Source organism: Neopelma chrysocephalum, unplaced genomic scaffold, assembly GCF_003984885.1.
Source record: "Neopelma chrysocephalum unplaced genomic scaffold, ASM398488v2 Primary Assembly neopelma1_25, whole genome shotgun sequence".
Taxonomy (NCBI): domain Eukaryota; kingdom Metazoa; phylum Chordata; class Aves; order Passeriformes; family Pipridae; genus Neopelma; species Neopelma chrysocephalum.
This window is the reverse complement of record NW_020897694.1, coordinates 15,299,053-15,318,172: the sequence shown is the minus strand read 5'-3', so window position 1 is coordinate 15,318,172 and position 19,120 is coordinate 15,299,053. Positions and strand designations below refer to the sequence as shown.

Sequence of the window (19,120 nt, the reverse complement as noted above, 5' to 3'; positions counted from 1 at the left end):
AAAAGTACTGGATATAGATGCCAGTAGAAAGACAGCAAAGCAAAAGTATTTTCTACTCACATATTAAAAAGGTCCTTTATTTCAGGAATCAGTACAGATAATATCTTCAACCTGGAATAACTTCCCTCAAGCAATCATAGCATATCATTGTTTAACTGAGCTAAACAATTTGCATTTTCCTCCTTTCCTATGCTCTCACAGGAAGCTACACCATAACTTTATATTATTAATGCAAATGAGTAGGTAGAATATAAAATAAATTTCTTTCCCAACTCCAAATTCAAAAGGCTATTTGCTCTGCAAAAGACTCTAGACCTGGATGTCACTCTCATGTAATAACATGCTTTCCCATTTTCAAAAAATTTTCCCCTCAGATTTTCTGATCCCTTATGTGAAAATAGTTACTATTTTGTTTTGAAAGGAAGCCAAAATAATAATACAAAAAAAAAGATAGATATGAACCTAACCCTGATCACTTCCATAGATTGCTACTTTTCCTCCCTCAAATAACTTAGTCATTACTGATCACTGTTGATTAGATGGCTAATGCAGATCCACAAACTGTACAGCATTTTAATATTTTTGAAGGGTTGTGATTTTTCAAGGGGTGTGTGTTTTTCTATTTTTGTAAGAGCATATCAGAAGTGTTAAGCTATGTGGCAGTATAGGGTTTCAGCAGCTCATGAACCACTAAAGGAGGCATAGGAAGAACAAGAAGAAAAAAAAGAAGCAAAACAAACAAATGGGAAAACTAACACTGCTCAGCATAAAGTAATAATATAAGGATCAGCTTAAAAGTGTGTGCAGTTCTCCAAAGAAACAGGTTCTGTATTTCACATCTTCAGACATCCTAGATATTATAAACAGAAGTATATGCTCAGCAGAAGACTCATGGGAGAATAAAGAGGATCTTGAGTAGCTGGCATATGATCTAGTCTCAGCAACACCTGCCTTTCAGGAGCTATCACATAGAAAAGAGTGAGCTGCATCTATGAAGCTTTATGGTGAAGACCTAGATCCTTTTTTTGGCAGGATATGAGATACCTGTCACTTGAGAAAGTGTAAGCTTCAGTAGCATAAAGTTAAACAGAATGACTGTTACTGGAGTCTTACATTAATTGCCCTCATTATGGTACTTGAACACACGATCAGAATCAAGCCACCCTTGAAGCCAACATGACACTTTCTTGTGGAACCATTCCCAGATCTTACTGCTTTGCTACCAAAGTAATTTTAAACAGACCTACATTTTTTACATGTAGAAGCACCCATAAGACTGCTTCACCTATTTGCTCTATGGCAATGAAGTGAGACATGGAGCCACAGAACCTGGTCCAAAACCTGGCCTGAAGAGCAAGTCCAAATTTATAATCCTTTTAATTTGCAAACTTGAAATGAATTAGCAAAAATAGTTCTTAAAGTTTAATCTCCTTTAAAGAAAAAAAAGAAATCTCTATTTTTAAGAAAATATTTAAGTAGTTTAATAAAAATTCAGCAAACTTCATTAAAAAAACAATACAAAAAACCACCCCAGAGTATACAAAGTTCTAATTCACTTTGTAGATGGCCTGTAAATGTTTTAAGTGCAACACTGAAAGTCAGAGAAAACGGATAGAAACACAGTAATTTTTTTTCAGACAAATTAATCACAGATATCAAACTTGGGAAGCCTGTTAAAAGCACCCATCAAGGCAGAACATTCTATAGCTTTCACTTTCAATCCAGTTGCTTAGCGATTCATCTTAATACTTCATTCGAATAGATCACACAGTAATGATACATCCCAGAAACAAACTGACCATCATAACTCTTCTCTTCCAGCAATTACGAACTGGAATCTAGAGGCCCATTAAGATTGAAGTTATACAAGTAGTATCTTGCCAAATGTGGATTTTTTCCTCCAAAGAGAACTCTTCTTCAAAACATATGGAATTTAGGAAAAAGAAATCTCATTACAGATTACCCTAAAAGAGAAAAAAATCCTACTCACCAGACGAGTGAATACACAGATACTAGAAAGATAGCATTGCTGTATTCTATTACTTCTAATTTTTATTTCTAGCTAGACTTGCTTTATTTTGAGGTTTGAAACATTCACATACATGAAACAGAAACAAAAACAGAAAATCCACTAGCATATTGTAAAAACTAAGTACTCACTGAGATTATAAAAAAAGTTTGTGAAGACTTAGCAAGACTCGTCAGGAGCAATCAACAAATAAAGGCTTTATTTAGAAGCATTAAAGGCTGAATCCTCAAATATCTGAGACTTCAGAACCCACTAAAAAAACCCCAACCAAACAGTATTATCAGAAGAGAACCTGTCTGTAGTCTGTGCTATTTTTAAACCTTCAAAAATTTTACTTTTATCTCAATGGTGTTATGTTGCATTTTGCATGGTGGAAGGAACAACAGAATCTTGAAAGCAGTTGCAAAGCTTCCTAACCATATCAGCCATATATCCCACTTTTGGAAGTCACTCTGTCTAATACAGTTAAGCCTCAGGAACACTTTCAGAAGAATTTGAGTGGACACTAGAATGCAATACCTATCTAAGGGACAGAACTACCCACAGAGGTATTCTAACAAAGCAAGCAAGCCAAGTTAATCATCCAAAGAAAAAGCAGGCTTGCATGTTTTCATAATCTTTAAGTCTGTAGAAGACCTAGAAAGAACTTTCTGGTCCCAAAGCTACAGCATTTACTATCATTAAGCAACTAAATAAGCCACTTTACTCAAAGGAAAGATTTTGATGCATAATGCAGGAGGAATGGGATTCTCTTCTTTTTTGATCCAAAGGTGCAAGAAATCACCAACTTACCCAACAGGACAAGTCAACAACCTCATATGACCTGTATATGGTAGCTTCAGCATCTTCAAGGTCACGTCGTTCATCAGTCCCTTCAACCACTACATGAAGAGCTATACAGTGACATTTAAAATGTACCAGTGGAAGGGAAAAGACTAGGAGATTAACTCATTCCAACTCTTAACTATAATTCTCAGCATATTCATGTTTCATATTTTGTTTTGCTTAAAAAGAATAGTACTTTAAAGTAAAACAATTCCTCAGGTACAGATGACGGGAGGCCTTGCTGCCTGTTTAACTACCATAGGTAGGACAGGATTTCTAAGCAATTTAGATATTGCAGTAAGACAACTTGTTTATTTCTTCCCTCCTTGGCTGATGGACCAGAACGATTCCAAAAAAATGGTCCTAGGAAATGTATTCAACCTTTGTACTATTCCAACTTTGAAAACAAAAAGACAGGAAAAACCTATTTTACTAGTCCAAGGAATATCCATATTGAACTATTTCCACATACAGTTATACAAAATGTACTAATAAATACTTGGCAAGGGAACTACCTATTTAATATTTGTGTTTAGACATAATTGCTAAGAAAAATCTTGTAAGTTTCTATTATGAAAAAAGTCGTCATCTTTCCACATAATTATTAATCTTTTGTAATGTGGTTATCTTGATCAGGAAACAAATTAATTAGTAGCAGATCAAGAAGTTAACTGTCCCTTATTAGGAGATTCCATCATCACTTAGGATGTTTCCTGAATCTTCAAGAAGACTCTCAGAAACACAGCACCTTTGCATTTTCTTTCCCCATCATTCCATAATATCTGCCAGAAGATTGCACAGACAGACCATTCCCTGAATGAATGTCACAGTACATCAAAACAACTAAAGAAGTTTCTCTTTTACAAGGATCTTGGGAAAAGATTCTGTCTTCATCAATTTGTTGGAATAATCTCTCACACTGACTTTGCAAAGAACATCTAGAAAAGACTCATTTATTAAAAAAACAGACCAGATTTGAGTGTCTAACTTAGTAAAGGAAGAGAAATACAAATTTGTTCTGATGATTCTTCTTGAAATATTGAATCTTGATTAATTAAGAGAGAGAGATAAGAAGCAAGAGTGGTATGGTTCTTAAAAGAAATTACCACAAAGGAAGTTGAGTATCTAAACAGAAATAGTTAAAACAATTCTCCTAATTTTCATTTCCCAACAAGGTAAGGGGGAGCAGAAAGAACTGCTTTGCTTTCTCCTGCGTTGTCTAGAAGACACTGCACAAGAGAAAGAAAACCTCACCTACTGTACTACAAAAAGAGAGAATGGATGAGTCGCTGGAGTCACAGCCCAACATAGAAGGGTTCTGTCAAAGCAGTGTTAGCAACAATCTAATCTTTTTTTTGTTTTTGTGGAACAGATACTGAAATCTGAACAGGAAAGATGGAAAATAGACTTAGTATAACTGAAGTAGGAAAATGCTGAATGTTCAAGTTTATGTTGATTTTAAGGTTTTTTGTCAGCTTTTAGGTTACTTTCCATATCACACAATCTGTTGGGGCATAAATGCTAATAAATATATATATTAGTGAGAATTTATCTAAATTTGTATTGTATACGAATAGCACATAGACAATTGCAAACCAAGTATTGCACTATTTTTTTCCTGAATTCTAACTCTCATAAAATGTTTGTTCCATTTGTGTGATGTACTATAGATCTTACAGTCTTTCCTACAAATTTGCAACATCAAAACCTCAACTTTCATTAAAAATAGTATTACTGTCTCTTTTACTCTAAAATGAAAATATCTTCCATGATACATAAGAGCTAAAAAACCGAATGCAAACAAATAACAACAACAAAACCCCAAACCAAACAAATATAAACCCCGAAGCTTCAATTTTGGTTTTCCCCCCAACAATGCCACTTTGTGCCCTGATCTTGGACTCATGACACAATATTGCAAACCAAGCAATAATCTCAATTTCACTGTAAATCTTTAATATATTATTGTTCTCATGTCAATTATATTAAACTCAAAGTATTTATTAACAAAGACTTTTTTAAAAAATGAATACCTCAGTCTGACCTTCATGGGCACTGGATTCATGAGTGACACGAATAGCCTAAAATTAAAACATATTTCAATCAGACCTTAAATGAGAGACTTCCAATGTTTTAAGATTTACTTATGCTCTTTGTTATATCAAATGCCATAGATGTAACTATTTTTGTTCAATGCCTGTAATAAATAAATAAGATAATAAACAAATAATCTCCGCATCCAAGGATCTTGGAAGACCAATATTTAAGTTTCATTACAATCAATTCAGTTTGAAATGGCTCTTTTACACAAAGAAAACACTACAGGCGTTTTTGTTTTCCATCACTTCCCGAGCAGACAAAATAATTTAGATAGAAGCTCTGATCAGGTATTTTGTATATTTCTATAGAAAATGCCATCAAACCTATGCTGTTTCTGTTTGTTACTACTTCCTTCAACTACATGTTAACACTCATATTCCTGGGGGCTTCCCAATAAGCTTAAATTGAACTCAGATTTAGAAATCATCAAGGTTTTCATTTTTACAGAGGATCATCATTACCATCAGGAGCAACCATGCTGTTCTCCTTTCACCACTGGCCAGATGTTTCTGTCACATCCTTTCAGCACTAATGATGAGGCTAACCACTTTACCAGCTAGCTCATCTCATTGTCTGGGGTCATGGAGGAAGGAGATCATATTTCAGCCAAATCAGCTCTTTTGCGTGCCTCAACTGCTAAAGCCAGGGAGATATGACTAGAAGGCACAAATGAAAAGAGGAAGCAGAAGGACCATCCTTTCAGCAATAGCACCAAATCAGCTTAAGCTGACCACTAAACTGCATCCTGAACACACAAAAAAGAAGATTGTGCACGCATTTCTCATGCATTTCAAAGTAATTTTAAACTAAGCCAGTGAATTAATATGGATGAGGAACATTGACAAAAACCATTCTGCTGACTGAGCTATGGGCAGCAAGGAATACTCTAAAATACCAAAGCAGAGTTTTCTCTGTAGCAACTGTCTGATCACAAGCTCATTGTAAAACAAAACTGTTTAGGTGCTTCACCGAGTCAAGTCCTGTGGACAGTACCTGCTCATGCAAGTAATTCTTATACCATTTTAAATAAAAGTAAAAACACATACTAACTTCATAAGTTTCTAGATATTTGGCCCTCTCTTCAGGAGTCATAGATAATGAATCTTCTAGGAATTTCTTCAGTGAAGAATTAGTTTCTTAAAAAAAACCAAAAACAATTAGTGTCATGTTTTAATTCCAACTTCATTCAAAGCTTACAGAATCCAACAAAATATTTGAAGATAGAATTACACTATATCTTAAAGACCCTGAAGGCTGACTGCAAGAGGAACTGCTACCTGCTGCAGTTTGCAATGTTTCAAGTGCTTTAGTTGTGAATTAGTATAAAATACTGGTTTTGTAATTATAGGTAGAAATGCACTTTGAACAGAGTTCATAATTTATGAATGGTTATATTCAGAGAAAACAGTACAAAATGTATCCTTCCTATACAAAATGTATCCCTTTCCTTTAAGAAAAAAAGGATAAAAGCCAACAAAAAACCCAACCAAAAAAACTTACCAAAGTTCATTTTATCTCTGTTGTTTGCAATAGCATGAATTAGCCCAATTGTTCCACAAGCATTGTTAATGGTCTGCTTCATGAAATACACTGATGATTTCACATCTTGCCCCTTAGCTTTTATTCTCTCTTCTTCTTCTGTTCTGAAGGTTTCATACTATAAAGACAGTTAAAGACATTTCACAAATAGTACAAATAGCTACGTTATCAAGCAAAAATAATTTATAAAAAGCAACACCTAACTAATATTGTAATTTGAAATACTTAATGTGGGTGGTCCAACAGGTGTATGTAAACTTACCCACCTGAACAGCTCTATATTGTTTCTTAAACCAATGCCTTGACACTAACCAAAATACTGTCACATTTGAAACATCATTTTGAATTATGTGTTATCTGACATAACTTCAAAAATATTTAAATTATTTCCTTGATCTCAGCACCTGTCATCATCTCTCTTCAATTCAACAAAAGGCTTTTTAAGGACACAGGGCTCAAAGTGCTTTCAAGAAAACCGTGATACTTCTGGTGATTAATCATCATGAAGCATTCTTAAAAGTTCCATTGTTACATTTCATTTTTCCCAAGAATATAAAATAAGATTTATATAACACCCAGGGCCCTAAAACAGGCCCTTCAAAAGCCATATTCATAAAATAAATATTTTCTGTAGTAAAAATTAATTTAGTTTGACTGAACAATCCTTGTTCAGTACTTGTTTTATGAAGATAATAATTGACTAAAATCCGTTATACTGCCCAATGGTGCGTTGTTTTGTGGAGGTTTTTTGTTGTCCGTGGTTTGTTGGTTCTTTAGGGGGAGCATTGAGGGGTTTTTTTGGTTGGATTTGTTTCTTCGTTTTATTTTTGTTTGGTTGTTTTTTTAAGATTTTAACTTCAAACAGAAAAAGAAAGAAAGAAATCCGCAAATGTTCCAGACAATGCTTCCTCCTTTGACTCTTTTACTAGGTACTTTTGCAGACAAAAAAAATTGAAGTAGATGGGCTTTTTATACAAATATGACAAAAGCAATGTATGAATGCAGAATGTTATCAAGGAACTCACAGAAAACTCATGAGAAATCTCCCTCAGACTCTATGTACCGTCAGTGACAAAAGAACCCAAGGAATTTTTCCAGCAGCTTATTCCAAACTTGCAGCTTGTCTGAATGTTCTTCATAATCTAACTAATATCAAGAGAATTACAAAGCATTTTAATTTGGCACCACTTATCTACAAGTTAACAAAAAATTAGCTTAATTGAGATAAAAATTTCATAGAGCTTAATTGGACAAAAAGTTCAGAGTAGAAAAGGTAAACAATATAGCTGCCATTCATTCCCTGCCAACCAAAATAAACTCCATGGCAAAAAATAAATACATAAATGCTGAGAATACAAAAAATACAATTTTGAGCAAGGCATAGACCAGATCACCTCCTAACCTGAGCTATCCCATTCATCAGACCATGTCCAAAATGGCCAACACACACAGTATTCCCTTTATCTACAACCCCCAATGCAGACTAAGAAAGCTATTGAATTTTAAACTGGACAACAACCCTAAAATTACCTGTATGACAACAAGAGCATCTTGCCCTAAAAGCAAGTTAAAGAAAATTGATATATAGGAAACATGAAAAAATGGAACTTCAGACAGAAGAATAGACATGTTAGCGAAGTGTTTGCAAAGGCAGGCACACTTTCATAAATGTAGACACAGTCAAGAAACGGAAACAAATAATAAATTAAGTAAAAATATAATATTACAGGTCATTCTGAAAGGGACGCTGAGGAGTGGAAAATTACTCCAGAAATACAAAATAATGCTCGAGGGTCTTGTGGAGTTCACACAGAACAACAAAAGGCTCAGAACATTGCGACTTCACATGAAAGAGTCAGCCTTCACACACTCAGGCTAAACAGTTGACAGAAACACTTGTGTCCCTTATGTTTCAGAAGGATTAACATGCTGAATATTTGGCTGGTGGACAAATCTGATTGATTGATGCAACAGAGCATATGTTTTTTTCTCTGGTTTTGTTTGTCATATGCTTCTACAGGATGAAACTGGATACACCTTCTGGAACAAGAGGAAGGTTGTTCTTTCCACTGGATGGTGCTCCCATAAAATGGTCCAAAAAAAGGTGGTTTACATAAGTAGGGAGGCAAAACAAAAGTCACAGTCACAGAAGGAGCTCAGACCTGTAGCTCGAGCAGGCAGACACAAACTACAGCACACAGATAACAATGCCTCAAAGGTGACAGAGAGGACATTTCCTGAAGACAGACAAGTGAAGAGCTTGCTTAAGTTCAAAACTATCATGGTGGCCAAAATAAAGCTTGAAATGGACTGCCTGCATAGCTGTTTTGGAGAAACTGAGAATGCAGAGGTTTACAGGACCTAATGTGTAAAAAGACTGACCTGTCACTCTTCTCTGTATTTAAACACATTTTGTTGTAGAAGTTAAGCTTTAATAGCTAAGTGGTTTGTCCTCATAAACCACGTGTTCTTTTTGAGGGACATATTAAAAGAATGAAGTTTGGGCAGACTCACTTCAAGCTTTTTGGCTGACCTTATCACAATCACATAAGATTTTTATAAATTGAAAGATCACTATGAATAACACCATGTAGACACATTTGATGACACAAAAGAACCAGACTTGAATGTTTAGCCAAGTCAAGTGCTCCAAAGTTTAATATAGAGAAAGAAGGGGTGGAAATTGTCTTTCATCTTAGAAATACACCCCATCTGTTCATGAAGCAAAAGCCATATCAATACTGACGACTGAACTGAAAGTGGATGGAAGTTTGGTCAGTGCAACAGGATGAAAACTCAAAAAGGAGTTGCACTTGATAGAGTCCTCCACTCTACTTCTTATTTTGCATTTGCTATTGTAGCTTTCTGCTAAAAATAGCAGAATTGAGCCATTTCACAGTGCATATTAAAAAAAAAGCCTTAAATTGTCTGTAATAGAAAAATGTGATATATTTCTCTGTGCTTCTACATTAGCTTTTCCCATTCAAATTTGAAAAGAAATTACCAATATACTTGCAAGTTATCAAAAGAAGGTTCTGAAGGAAGCATTTTGTTGTGCTTTTTAATTAAGAAGTCTTTTGAATAAGGCTTCAGTCTCACCTTCACTCTATTATGGCACCAAAGTACAAGATTCAAACTGCTGATCCCCATTTCATTTACAACCAAAGCAATTAACTGGTTATTAAATAAACATTTACCTTTTCTGTTATTGGAAAGAGAAGTAGCACTGCGCATACAGGTCTTGGCACCATGCTAAGCAGCTCTGGTTCCATACCATAAACATCTACAAATTGCCAGTCAGGATGTATACCCAACTGTTTGAGGAACTGGAAAATAAAAAAAAAAGTATAATATTAAATGAGTACATTCATATACTATCTTTTCAGAAGCATAACAGAGTATTTACAATGTGAAATACATTGCAACAAGTCATACTTTCCAAAATTTAAGGAGAATAAATAAGATTCAAGTTTTAAGAAATAAGGCTGAATAAATCACAGTGCTAACAAAGACACACAAAATCCCCAGGTTTTATTCATTTTAATAGTCTTTATGAAAGGGAAGTGGAAACACTCACAGCACTATTTACTAAAGCATTAAAGCATTACAAACTCCTGAATTAAGTATTTAACATAATTAGAACTCCACAGATATAGAGCACTTTCTATTACTCTTGTTACAATACTGCCTAGAAACTTTATGATCCAAGAAATTGTAACTTCTAGTAAGCAATGAGAGTGATGACAAGAAATGATGGTCAACACTACAGAGCAACAGCAAGACCACAGGCTTAGTCTGACAAGCAGTGATCTTAACACTCAATCTATCTGCCTAACAACTTTATTGTAGAACCATAAAACAAAATACTAAGCAGACCCAAAATAGGCAAAGAAGATATCCCTCCGTGTATCAAGAGGGTTTTGTTCAGGCTTGGAAAAAATAAAAAAAAAGGATTAAAATATCCTTCTAAAAATTAAGTAGATGTTGAAAACTGTGCAGCATTAGCCCCTGTGTAAAAGACTGACATTTGGGTAAGATCTGAGCAACAGATGGCGGGACAGAAAGGATCCTTAAAACAAATATATGGAACTAATTTTTAACGTGGATACATGCAAAGAAAAAGATGGAGTTCAGTCAATGACAGTCAGGTATGTAATCTTTGGCAACAGGGGTAAAAAAAATGCAAGACTGTATTTAGCAAGGACAGGGAAAAGAAATTTTGTAGCAATAAAACCAAGTTGTTAGGAACCAGGTAAAGTTCTCTAGAGGGACAAAAATCAGTATTAGATGTGACACAGGAAAGTCAGAAAAATAAATGTCACCAGCAACAGCTTCAATTTTAATAAGTTACACTCATACCTAACTTCTATATTTTCCCCTCCCTCAGTCATTTTCTGGCTCTTTCCTAGGCCAGACAAAGATTTTGGTACAAAAAGGAGTCAGTAAGGCAACAGGAGCTGAAGTACTCCTTCCCCACCGACAAAACCATTCCTGTTAAAGGACAGCAGACAGCTCTGTATGCTTCTTAGACAGTGTCACTTATAGGGAGAGACATGTGCTGCTTTGTGTTCCAATTACTCAGTGACTACCCAAACAATTTTATTCTACTGGAAGGAACAGTTAGGGTACTTCAAGGGCTCACTCACTTTCAGCTGCTTACCTTCTCTTAACTTACTGATACTACGAACTCAACATAACATAAAATAGCAGCCCTAGATCTGCACAAGAGAGTATCAGATTCTCTTTCACAGACACAGCTTATCACACTGCTGATTTATAGGTCTTCGAGCATTTACCTTAGAAAAGAAAAAAAAACTTGGCTATATTACAGAAGTCTTACAGGAGATTAGGAACAACATGACCACAACCCCCCCACGTCTGTATCTAGTATTAACTGTTTCAGAACTTTCTTTTACTGATTGTTATCATATTTTTGGTTGTCTCTTTTGTTGTTTTAAAATACCTTCCTGAAAAACATTTCCCGGTTTTTCACTGGTCCAGTTAACCATTATCAAAAAGCCACTTTTGAAATTACTTTACACACACCTCCTGCACCCCTTATCTGCACTTACTATGAATTTCTCATTTCCCACAGTATTCCAGAAGGCCCTTCTTTCTCACTTGATTATTGCTCTTTTTAACTAGCTAAGGGAGAGTGCAGAGAAGATGGAGGCAGAATCATCTCAGCAGCACACAGTAAAACAATGAGAAAAGACAGGCTGAAACGCAGGCAAATTCGAACTTGACAAGGAAGGTATTTAAAAATAAATTTTAAAAATAACAAACATGGCAAAACACTAGCACAGACTGCCCAGGAGGCTGAGGAGTCCCTGTCTTTTGAGAAATTCAGAACTTGACAGGCTGCTGAGAATCTGTTTTGAACAGAGCATGGCTGGTCTGAAGAACTCAGAAGGTCCCTTCCAGCCTACCTTGTTCTATTCTAAATGACAACAAACTGTAAATCTGTATGTCTAAATGATGGTTAACAGCAAAAACACTACAGTAAGAACATTCAGACATGTTCCCTATGCAGCGTGTGGTATAACCTATACTGATTTCATTGTTGGTACCACTACTTTAACCTACCAGATGTTAAGCATTGAAAGAAACACAGAGCAGTTATCTTTAATACACTATTCTGTTCTGAGGCACACCAGCTACTGTTTAGGTTCATGAGATTTATTTAATTTAAAAAACAGGAAAAGTGATTGTGCTTATTATTTAAGGATCCTCAAAAACAGAATGGAAACGCAGCGGACAAAGGCAATCCAGGTGACTCGACTTCAGCCATTAAGAATACTACTTCTGCCAAAACAATTACAGAGACAGCAAGAAGATTTGCTCTGTGGGATTGATGGAGATTTGGAAAGGGTAAGTGGGGTAAGGCAACATAAGGGTGCAATTTATTTTAACACAAAACTTCTGAAGTAGTAAATGTTCAATTTAAATATTGTCTGAAGTAGCAACGCACTTTTCTACTTTGTCAATGTATGTAAAAACAGTGAGAACAAAAACTGAAACAAAATAGGACCTTGAAATTTAAGTGCAATTACATTTGGACAGCATCTGCAAATATTTCAAGAAAGTCACATTCTAAATACTAAGGCATTATACCGAAGACTTTGAGTTTTCCATATTTTAGTGAGGTGTTTATATACAAGTTGGAACTGTGAAAACATAAAACTGGCAAAACACACAAACATTTCCAGACACTCAGATGCCAAAGTCAAAGAGCTTCTGTAGGAAGAGCCAACTGTTGTAATCCTCTCCTAAGCACAAATGCAAACCAAGACACCAACAAAGTCTACAATTTATTGTACTTCTACTCAGTGGATTAAAACATCGCTGTAAAATATAACTGATTAGATTATCATCAAGAAAATTATTCATCCTTTAAAGTATCCAATTCTTATTAAACTAATCTATATTAAAAATATAAATGCACAATATTTTGCTTTCAATTCTTTATACATCATTCCTAGAAGCATATAACAAAACCAAGTCTGTTTCAGAAGTGAAATTCCTTTCTAAAAATAAAGGAACCACGCAAATAATATTTTATTGTTAGGGCATTATAACGATATATTTCTTCATTCTTTTAACGTTTATGGAATTAAAACAAAGGAATCATTTTTCAATAAATCTCAGAGAAGGCGTCACATCAGTAGGCAGGACCTGTAGAATCTTTAGTTCTGTACAGCAGGTTAAAAGGCATACCAGGAGCAAAGAGATAGCTGGAACTTACATGAGGTGCATTACTCTTCTTTACCACCTACTTCTCACTTAGGATGGCCCCATTATGATCTTGCTCAAACAAGGGATGCTCCATTATAACAGACTCCCTTGGGACATTCAAGATTTATTACAAATTCTTTAATATCCTCAAGCTCTCTATTTCAGGACTTTATAATAAAGTTCAGAGAATACAGCCCATTTATCATCATGACAAATTCATTTTCCAAAATTTGCAATGAAGGAGGGAGAAAGAACACTTTCAACATCAACACGATCAAAAATGTGAGAAAACATACACCCACAAAATTCTTATCCTTCCACTTGTGTTTATTTCTTTAGGGTATCTAAAAGAGCAGCACTGACTTATAGTTAGTGTTCCTGTTCTTCACAATGAGAGGTATATATTTTTAATATATCCATGGAGTAGTTTGGAAATTGAATACTCAGTATGCCCAGGCAAAGCCGTATATATTGGCCCTGGGCATCCCAGAAGCAGCAATGCAAAGCATGCACAAAACTGGACTAACCAGCTGACCCAGGCTTCTTTCAAAACCCTCCCAGCAAGCAAGAGCTTTAGAATGCTTCCAGCAGGTCCTGAGATGCAGCTACTGAGCCACTGGTTCAAAACAGGATACCCTGTTATACTTAAGAGACCTGTTTCCATGATCTAAAAAGTCATTCATAACAGGGATGAGCTGGATAAATCCACTCTTCTAAATAAGCTGTTATAAATATTTCTTTTTTACAGTTCTACTATAACAATAATTGGATTCTACTGATTCTGCTGGTCCTTTAAGAAAGGAAAATGGAAGTGGAAGTGGGGAACAGCATTTTCAGTGCAACAAGATAATGTATGATATGAACCACTGTCACTTGTTCTCCACTCTGTAGCACCCCATTCTGTCTTCAAGACAGTGAGGGTTTCCTTGTTACAAGAACTAAGAAACTGAGCAAAAAAGAGCATAAGAAAAGGCCAGAAGAGGCAAGTACAAATACAGAAATTAAAGATATGGTTTTCTTTGCTTTCAGTTGCTGAAAAACATACAAAGACAGATCTAAGTCAATCTAATAATACTCTAAACTCCAAAACAAATTACAATTTTCCCTTTGCAAAATATCTACCTATTTAAACTCAGTAAGACAGCTACATAGCTGGAGGTATCTTAAACTAGAAGCCATTTATGACGTGCTCTCCCAGTGGACATCTACAATCCCTTCATATTTGTCCTTGTCTTTTGCTATGCTGTGCCACAGCCCCAGCACTCCCCCTTTGATGGCTCTGTGGAAGGCTTTCTGAGGTGTTGTCTTTACAGAAGGACACACACACAGTCCTAGTTTTCCACTTTCTGAGTCTACACCCATAATAATAGGCTGTTTTCCAAGTGGAGATGCGTGCTATCTCCACTGTTTTCATTCTGCTTACCACAAGAGTTAAACTCCACTCCCTCATCTGAAAAAAAAAAGTAAGCTTAGCTAAGCATTTTCAGAAGGACATCTGTGTTTCTCAATTTCTGACATCCTTTCACTCCAACACAGTAGCTCATCTATGAGTACTAATTCCCAACACACTTCAGGAACCATAAGCACTGTCTTTTCAATTACTTTGATCAGTATAGCTTTCCTTTGGCAAAGCTTGTGGGATAGTGTTTCAGAGTTCAGAAAATGGAAAGACCTTTTCGGAAGATACTGTTTCCAAGATAATTAATACTTAATCCATCTCTGTATTTGCCTAACACCCTGAAGATACGTGTTCAAAGACTGGTTGCATCCAGTTTCTGCCATTTATTCTATGTTTTGAGTTCCTTATTGCCCTGTAACTTTAAAGTCACAGCTGTCAAGGGTGCTCATGGGCTAAAATAAATCTCTTTATGTAGCTGACTCTCAATACCTTAAGGGCTTTAAAAAAAAAAGAAAACAAACAAAAAAAACCAACCCCAAAAAGTAGGATCAAAGGCCTGAAAATAATGCTGGAAGGTAACCAAGAACCAGGAAGTTCTGGCCCTATGGGGCAAGAGAAACCCAAGCCACAGCCAACTCTCAACAGTTTACCTTTGAGCTGCCTGAAGCCACTGCTTTAGCACTCATCAGATGCAGTCAATTACTCTACCCTTATCTGGATTTAATGATGACGGGAGTTGAAATGGTATCTTATCCAGGAAGTAATGAAATTTCTTAGAATATGTGAGATGAAGAAAGGGAAGAGAGAATGAAAAAAGGTAGGAGATCAAGAAAGAGATCCATCAATACTACTTTTTTGTTTATTTACACTTGCTGGGCAATCAATTGTGGGCTGCAAGCCAGACTGAAGCAACACCATGATGAAGAACAATCAGCTTGTGTTCTGATCTTTTCACTCAAAAATTTGCATGTAGTCTGGTTTGTTTTCTTTGGGTAGTAGAAGAAATTGAGAACAAGATACACAGACAAGCATCATGTGGTAAACAGTGGGCAGATAAACACAATTTTCTTGCCTTCTCTCTCCCAATAGTGGGGAAAAACTCATAAGAGATTCAGGAAGAAGGGCAGCACTGGTCACAGCAGGCCCCCCAGATGAAGGTCAAAGAGAAGAAACCATTCCCTGTCACCACTGTACACAAAGTGGAGCTTTGTAAATGCTGAATCATCAATTCATTCTGTATCAGAGGTGGACAACAATTCATTCTGTCAAGACTGTAGAAGTGAAGGAGAAAAAAACAAGCACTGTGACAATTACCTTAGCACTGTATGGTACATTTAACTACTGATTTCGCTCATTACAATTACCACTGTGTGGCACATTTAACTGTGGTACATTCTTTCTTAAAAACATCACTACAAATACACAGCTGTGGTATTCTGAATGAGTCACTGCCACTGGAAATCTTTAAAACTAAGAAAGAATATTCCTGTTTACCCTCACCAGCCGGTTTCTGAAGCTTTAAATAATTCTAGCACATAGGCACAGAGACGTTCTATATACCCTAAGGACTTGGAAATTCCTAGACTTGCGTTATAATATAAGCGCTTTCAGATACAGAAAAACTTTTGAGATATTTTTGAACGATTTCACACACCCCATAACTGAGAAATACCAGTTCTTCTCCATTATTACTTAATTTCTACCACAAAGACTGAAATCCTCAAATTTACAACTTGTATTTCAAAACTAGAGAGCACACAGTATTGTAAGAATATACTAAAAGCAAATGAACCTGCATTTAGAACACTTCTTTTCTAGTTACTATTAAAAAAGGGAATTATTGGTACAATAATCAAAACAGCCTAAGCATTTGTTAAATTGTAATGAGAGTTTTTAACTACAATCTAAAACTTCAGAATCCATGCATTTTACAAGCCATTGAAATTTTTGTTTAGGAGTTCACTACCACACCTAGCATGTAATTTCAGTTTGTGGAGGCACACCACTGTTTTTTTTTAATCCTGAAGACTTCTGGAATATTTTACAGAGCACAGTACAGAGTACTGCAAAAAAATGACTGTCCTTGCAGACATCCCTTAACTCAACAGGATTTTCTAAAAATGGTTTTGCAACTTCATTTGAATCTTGAATTACTATTATTATTGGTTTCAACATAAGCAGGGTATGAATAACTTGTGACTAACAGCCCTGTTACGCAGTTCATCACTGAAATTATGAGATTAAAAGGAACAATGACTAATAAGGCAAGGTGTATTCATATTCAATGCTCACCCTTTTTTTTTTTAAATAGCTACATCTCAGTCTACATAATAACAACCCCTGCTCAGTTAAGACTGCTCAGGAACTCTAACTGGTCTCAAGTGGCCTTTTCTACATAGAAATATTAATAAGTAATTACTTGTAGAGCACAAATTCCTATAACCCATATTCATCCACAAGTGGCAGATATCATCCATCACCAATGCAGAGCCAATGAACAAGAGAGATAGATTTTAAATGCACTTAGAAGTATTCATTTAACATTCTTCTAGGATTTTCTCCATATAACAAACATGTAGTGATATAAAATATTTCAGCTTAAACACCAGTTACTAGGGTTTTTTTCCTCAATTTCTACTTTACTTAATTTGTACCATGATGAGCTCATCTCAATATTTGGAGCGTCAAAAGAAGTTAGAGAATTTGAAATTCTACTAGTCATTTATTCACACTTATTTTCTTCCAAACTGAAATTTAGTCTCTGAATTGCAAAAAGAAAAAAAAAAAAAGAAAAACAAGTAACATGAGAAAATAATAGCACATGTTCAGGAAGGGTTCCCAGGAAAGGCTGTCAATTTTAACTCAGGAAACTGAGATTACAAATATCTCAAATTGCTCCACAGCAGTAATATTGTAAGAATTGTAAAATTATTTGCCTTAGGAAACTATAAAGTACAAAACCACCCAGCATCACATAAGCCTTTACTCTCCTGCAGATGCAAGTTGCACATTACAGCAGCCACAACAAAAAACCCAAATAAGACATTCTTCACACACAGAAATTCCCAGTTTCCAAAATATTTCAACAATATAGTTTTAAGAATGTAATCTTACTGCTGGAAGCTTCAGAGTCTTTTGGCTTAAACACCATCTTTAACATTATCAACAGGCCTGCTGAAATCAACATCTGACCTCCAATGCTTCTTAAAGATGCTCAGAATCATCACTAAGAACGTGATGCAGGGCTGGAGTATGTGTAATTTCCTTTCAGCCACAGTTTATTTAGCATGAGGATTGTTTTCTGAACTAGAACAAGCTTCTTTTCTCTAGTGTGGGTTCTACTACCCTGACAAAAACAGCAACAATAAATCATGCAAATATTGTCACGCATAAGCCGCAAAAGTGCAAATAGTAAAGTGACATTATTTCTTATGGTCAGCCAAAGAAGAATGAGACTGTGACACAGAGATGCAAGCAGGTCCTTACACGAGCACAAAACCATCATGTCCATGTCCATAACTGGTACATTATATATAAATATACAATAATCATTTAATCATTAATTAATTAATTAAAACCCACCTTGAAACACATTTTATTACGTTAATTACGTTAATAGCCAGGCCATTAACTGCTGGTTTTTAATGCTGGTTTTTTGTTTTTTGTTTTTTTTTTCTTTCATATAGTATCTTTACGTGAGAAGTTCCAGTACGGTCCAACATGAGACGACTGAGTGCGGACACGCGTTAAATGAGGAAGGAGGTACCCTCCATGGAGAAGCAGGAGCCTTTAATACAGGAAAACGAGACGAGACGGGCCCAAACTTGCAGAGAGACTAAAGGTTACCTCAGATAAAAGCTGCTTACCTGATTCGTGACCTGAAAAGAAAGCAGAAAACAAAAGCGCGTTATGACCCCAGTCGGATCCACGGGCTAAGACCTCTCCCGTCCTCTGACATCCCTGAGGCGGCGATGCTGAGCCCGGTGCGGCCCCGAGATCTCTGCCCTTCGCCATCCTCCCGCCCTCCGTTATCCTCGCACAGCAGGCTGGCTGTCGGGCGGGCAGCCCTCCCACCGCTCAAGCCGGGCACTCACGTCGGGGTTGGCCTCCAGGGGCAGCCAGCGATGCGGCTCCATGGCAGCGGTGGCACTCCCCGTGCGGGCTGGGCCGAACTCGCAGAGCAGCTCTAACAGCCCCTCGCGCCGCCGCGCCTCAGCCTGACCCGGGGCTGCGCCACCGCGCCGCTCAGGGGGGGCGGGCCGAGGAGGAGACAACCCTCAAGACCCTACCCACATCTCCGCGCCGCTCCACAGCGGCGGCCGAGGCGGCGCGCCCGGCGGTGACCGCCGTCCCTCCCTGGAGTGCTCCGGGTGGCAATACCCGGCAAATCTTCCACTCCGCACTGTTTCAGCTCCCCCCGGCAATGGATTCTCCCAGCGGGGCAAGGGGTGGGCCTCGCCCGCCCCCGCCGCCGGGGCCCGCGGCAGCCGCCA

At 36.7% G+C, this 19,120-nt stretch overlaps 1 protein-coding gene across 2 annotated transcripts in view; it reads right to left on the bottom strand.

Moving 5' to 3' along the window:
* UCHL3 (ubiquitin C-terminal hydrolase L3) overlaps positions 1-18,853 on the bottom strand; it is a 41,321-nt gene extending 22,468 nt beyond the window's left edge. The window contains exons 1-6 of one of the 2 annotated variants that reach the window (XM_027674553.1): positions 18,722-18,853; positions 18,494-18,505; positions 9,691-9,819; positions 6,455-6,611; positions 6,005-6,090; positions 4,888-4,935 (exon numbers count right to left, since the gene is read on the bottom strand). In XM_027674553.1, coding sequence (XP_027530354.1) covers positions 4,888-4,935; positions 6,005-6,090; positions 6,455-6,611; positions 9,691-9,819; positions 18,494-18,505; positions 18,722-18,763 — 474 coding nt within the window. In that variant the 5' untranslated portion in view covers positions 18,764-18,853. Of the gene's footprint in view, positions 1-4,887; positions 4,936-6,004; positions 6,091-6,454; positions 6,612-9,690; positions 9,820-11,153; positions 11,222-18,493; positions 18,506-18,721 lie in introns of those variants that run through there. The other variant, XM_027674554.1, reaches the window with a different exon arrangement.
* Positions 18,854-19,120: the final 267 nt, after the last annotated feature.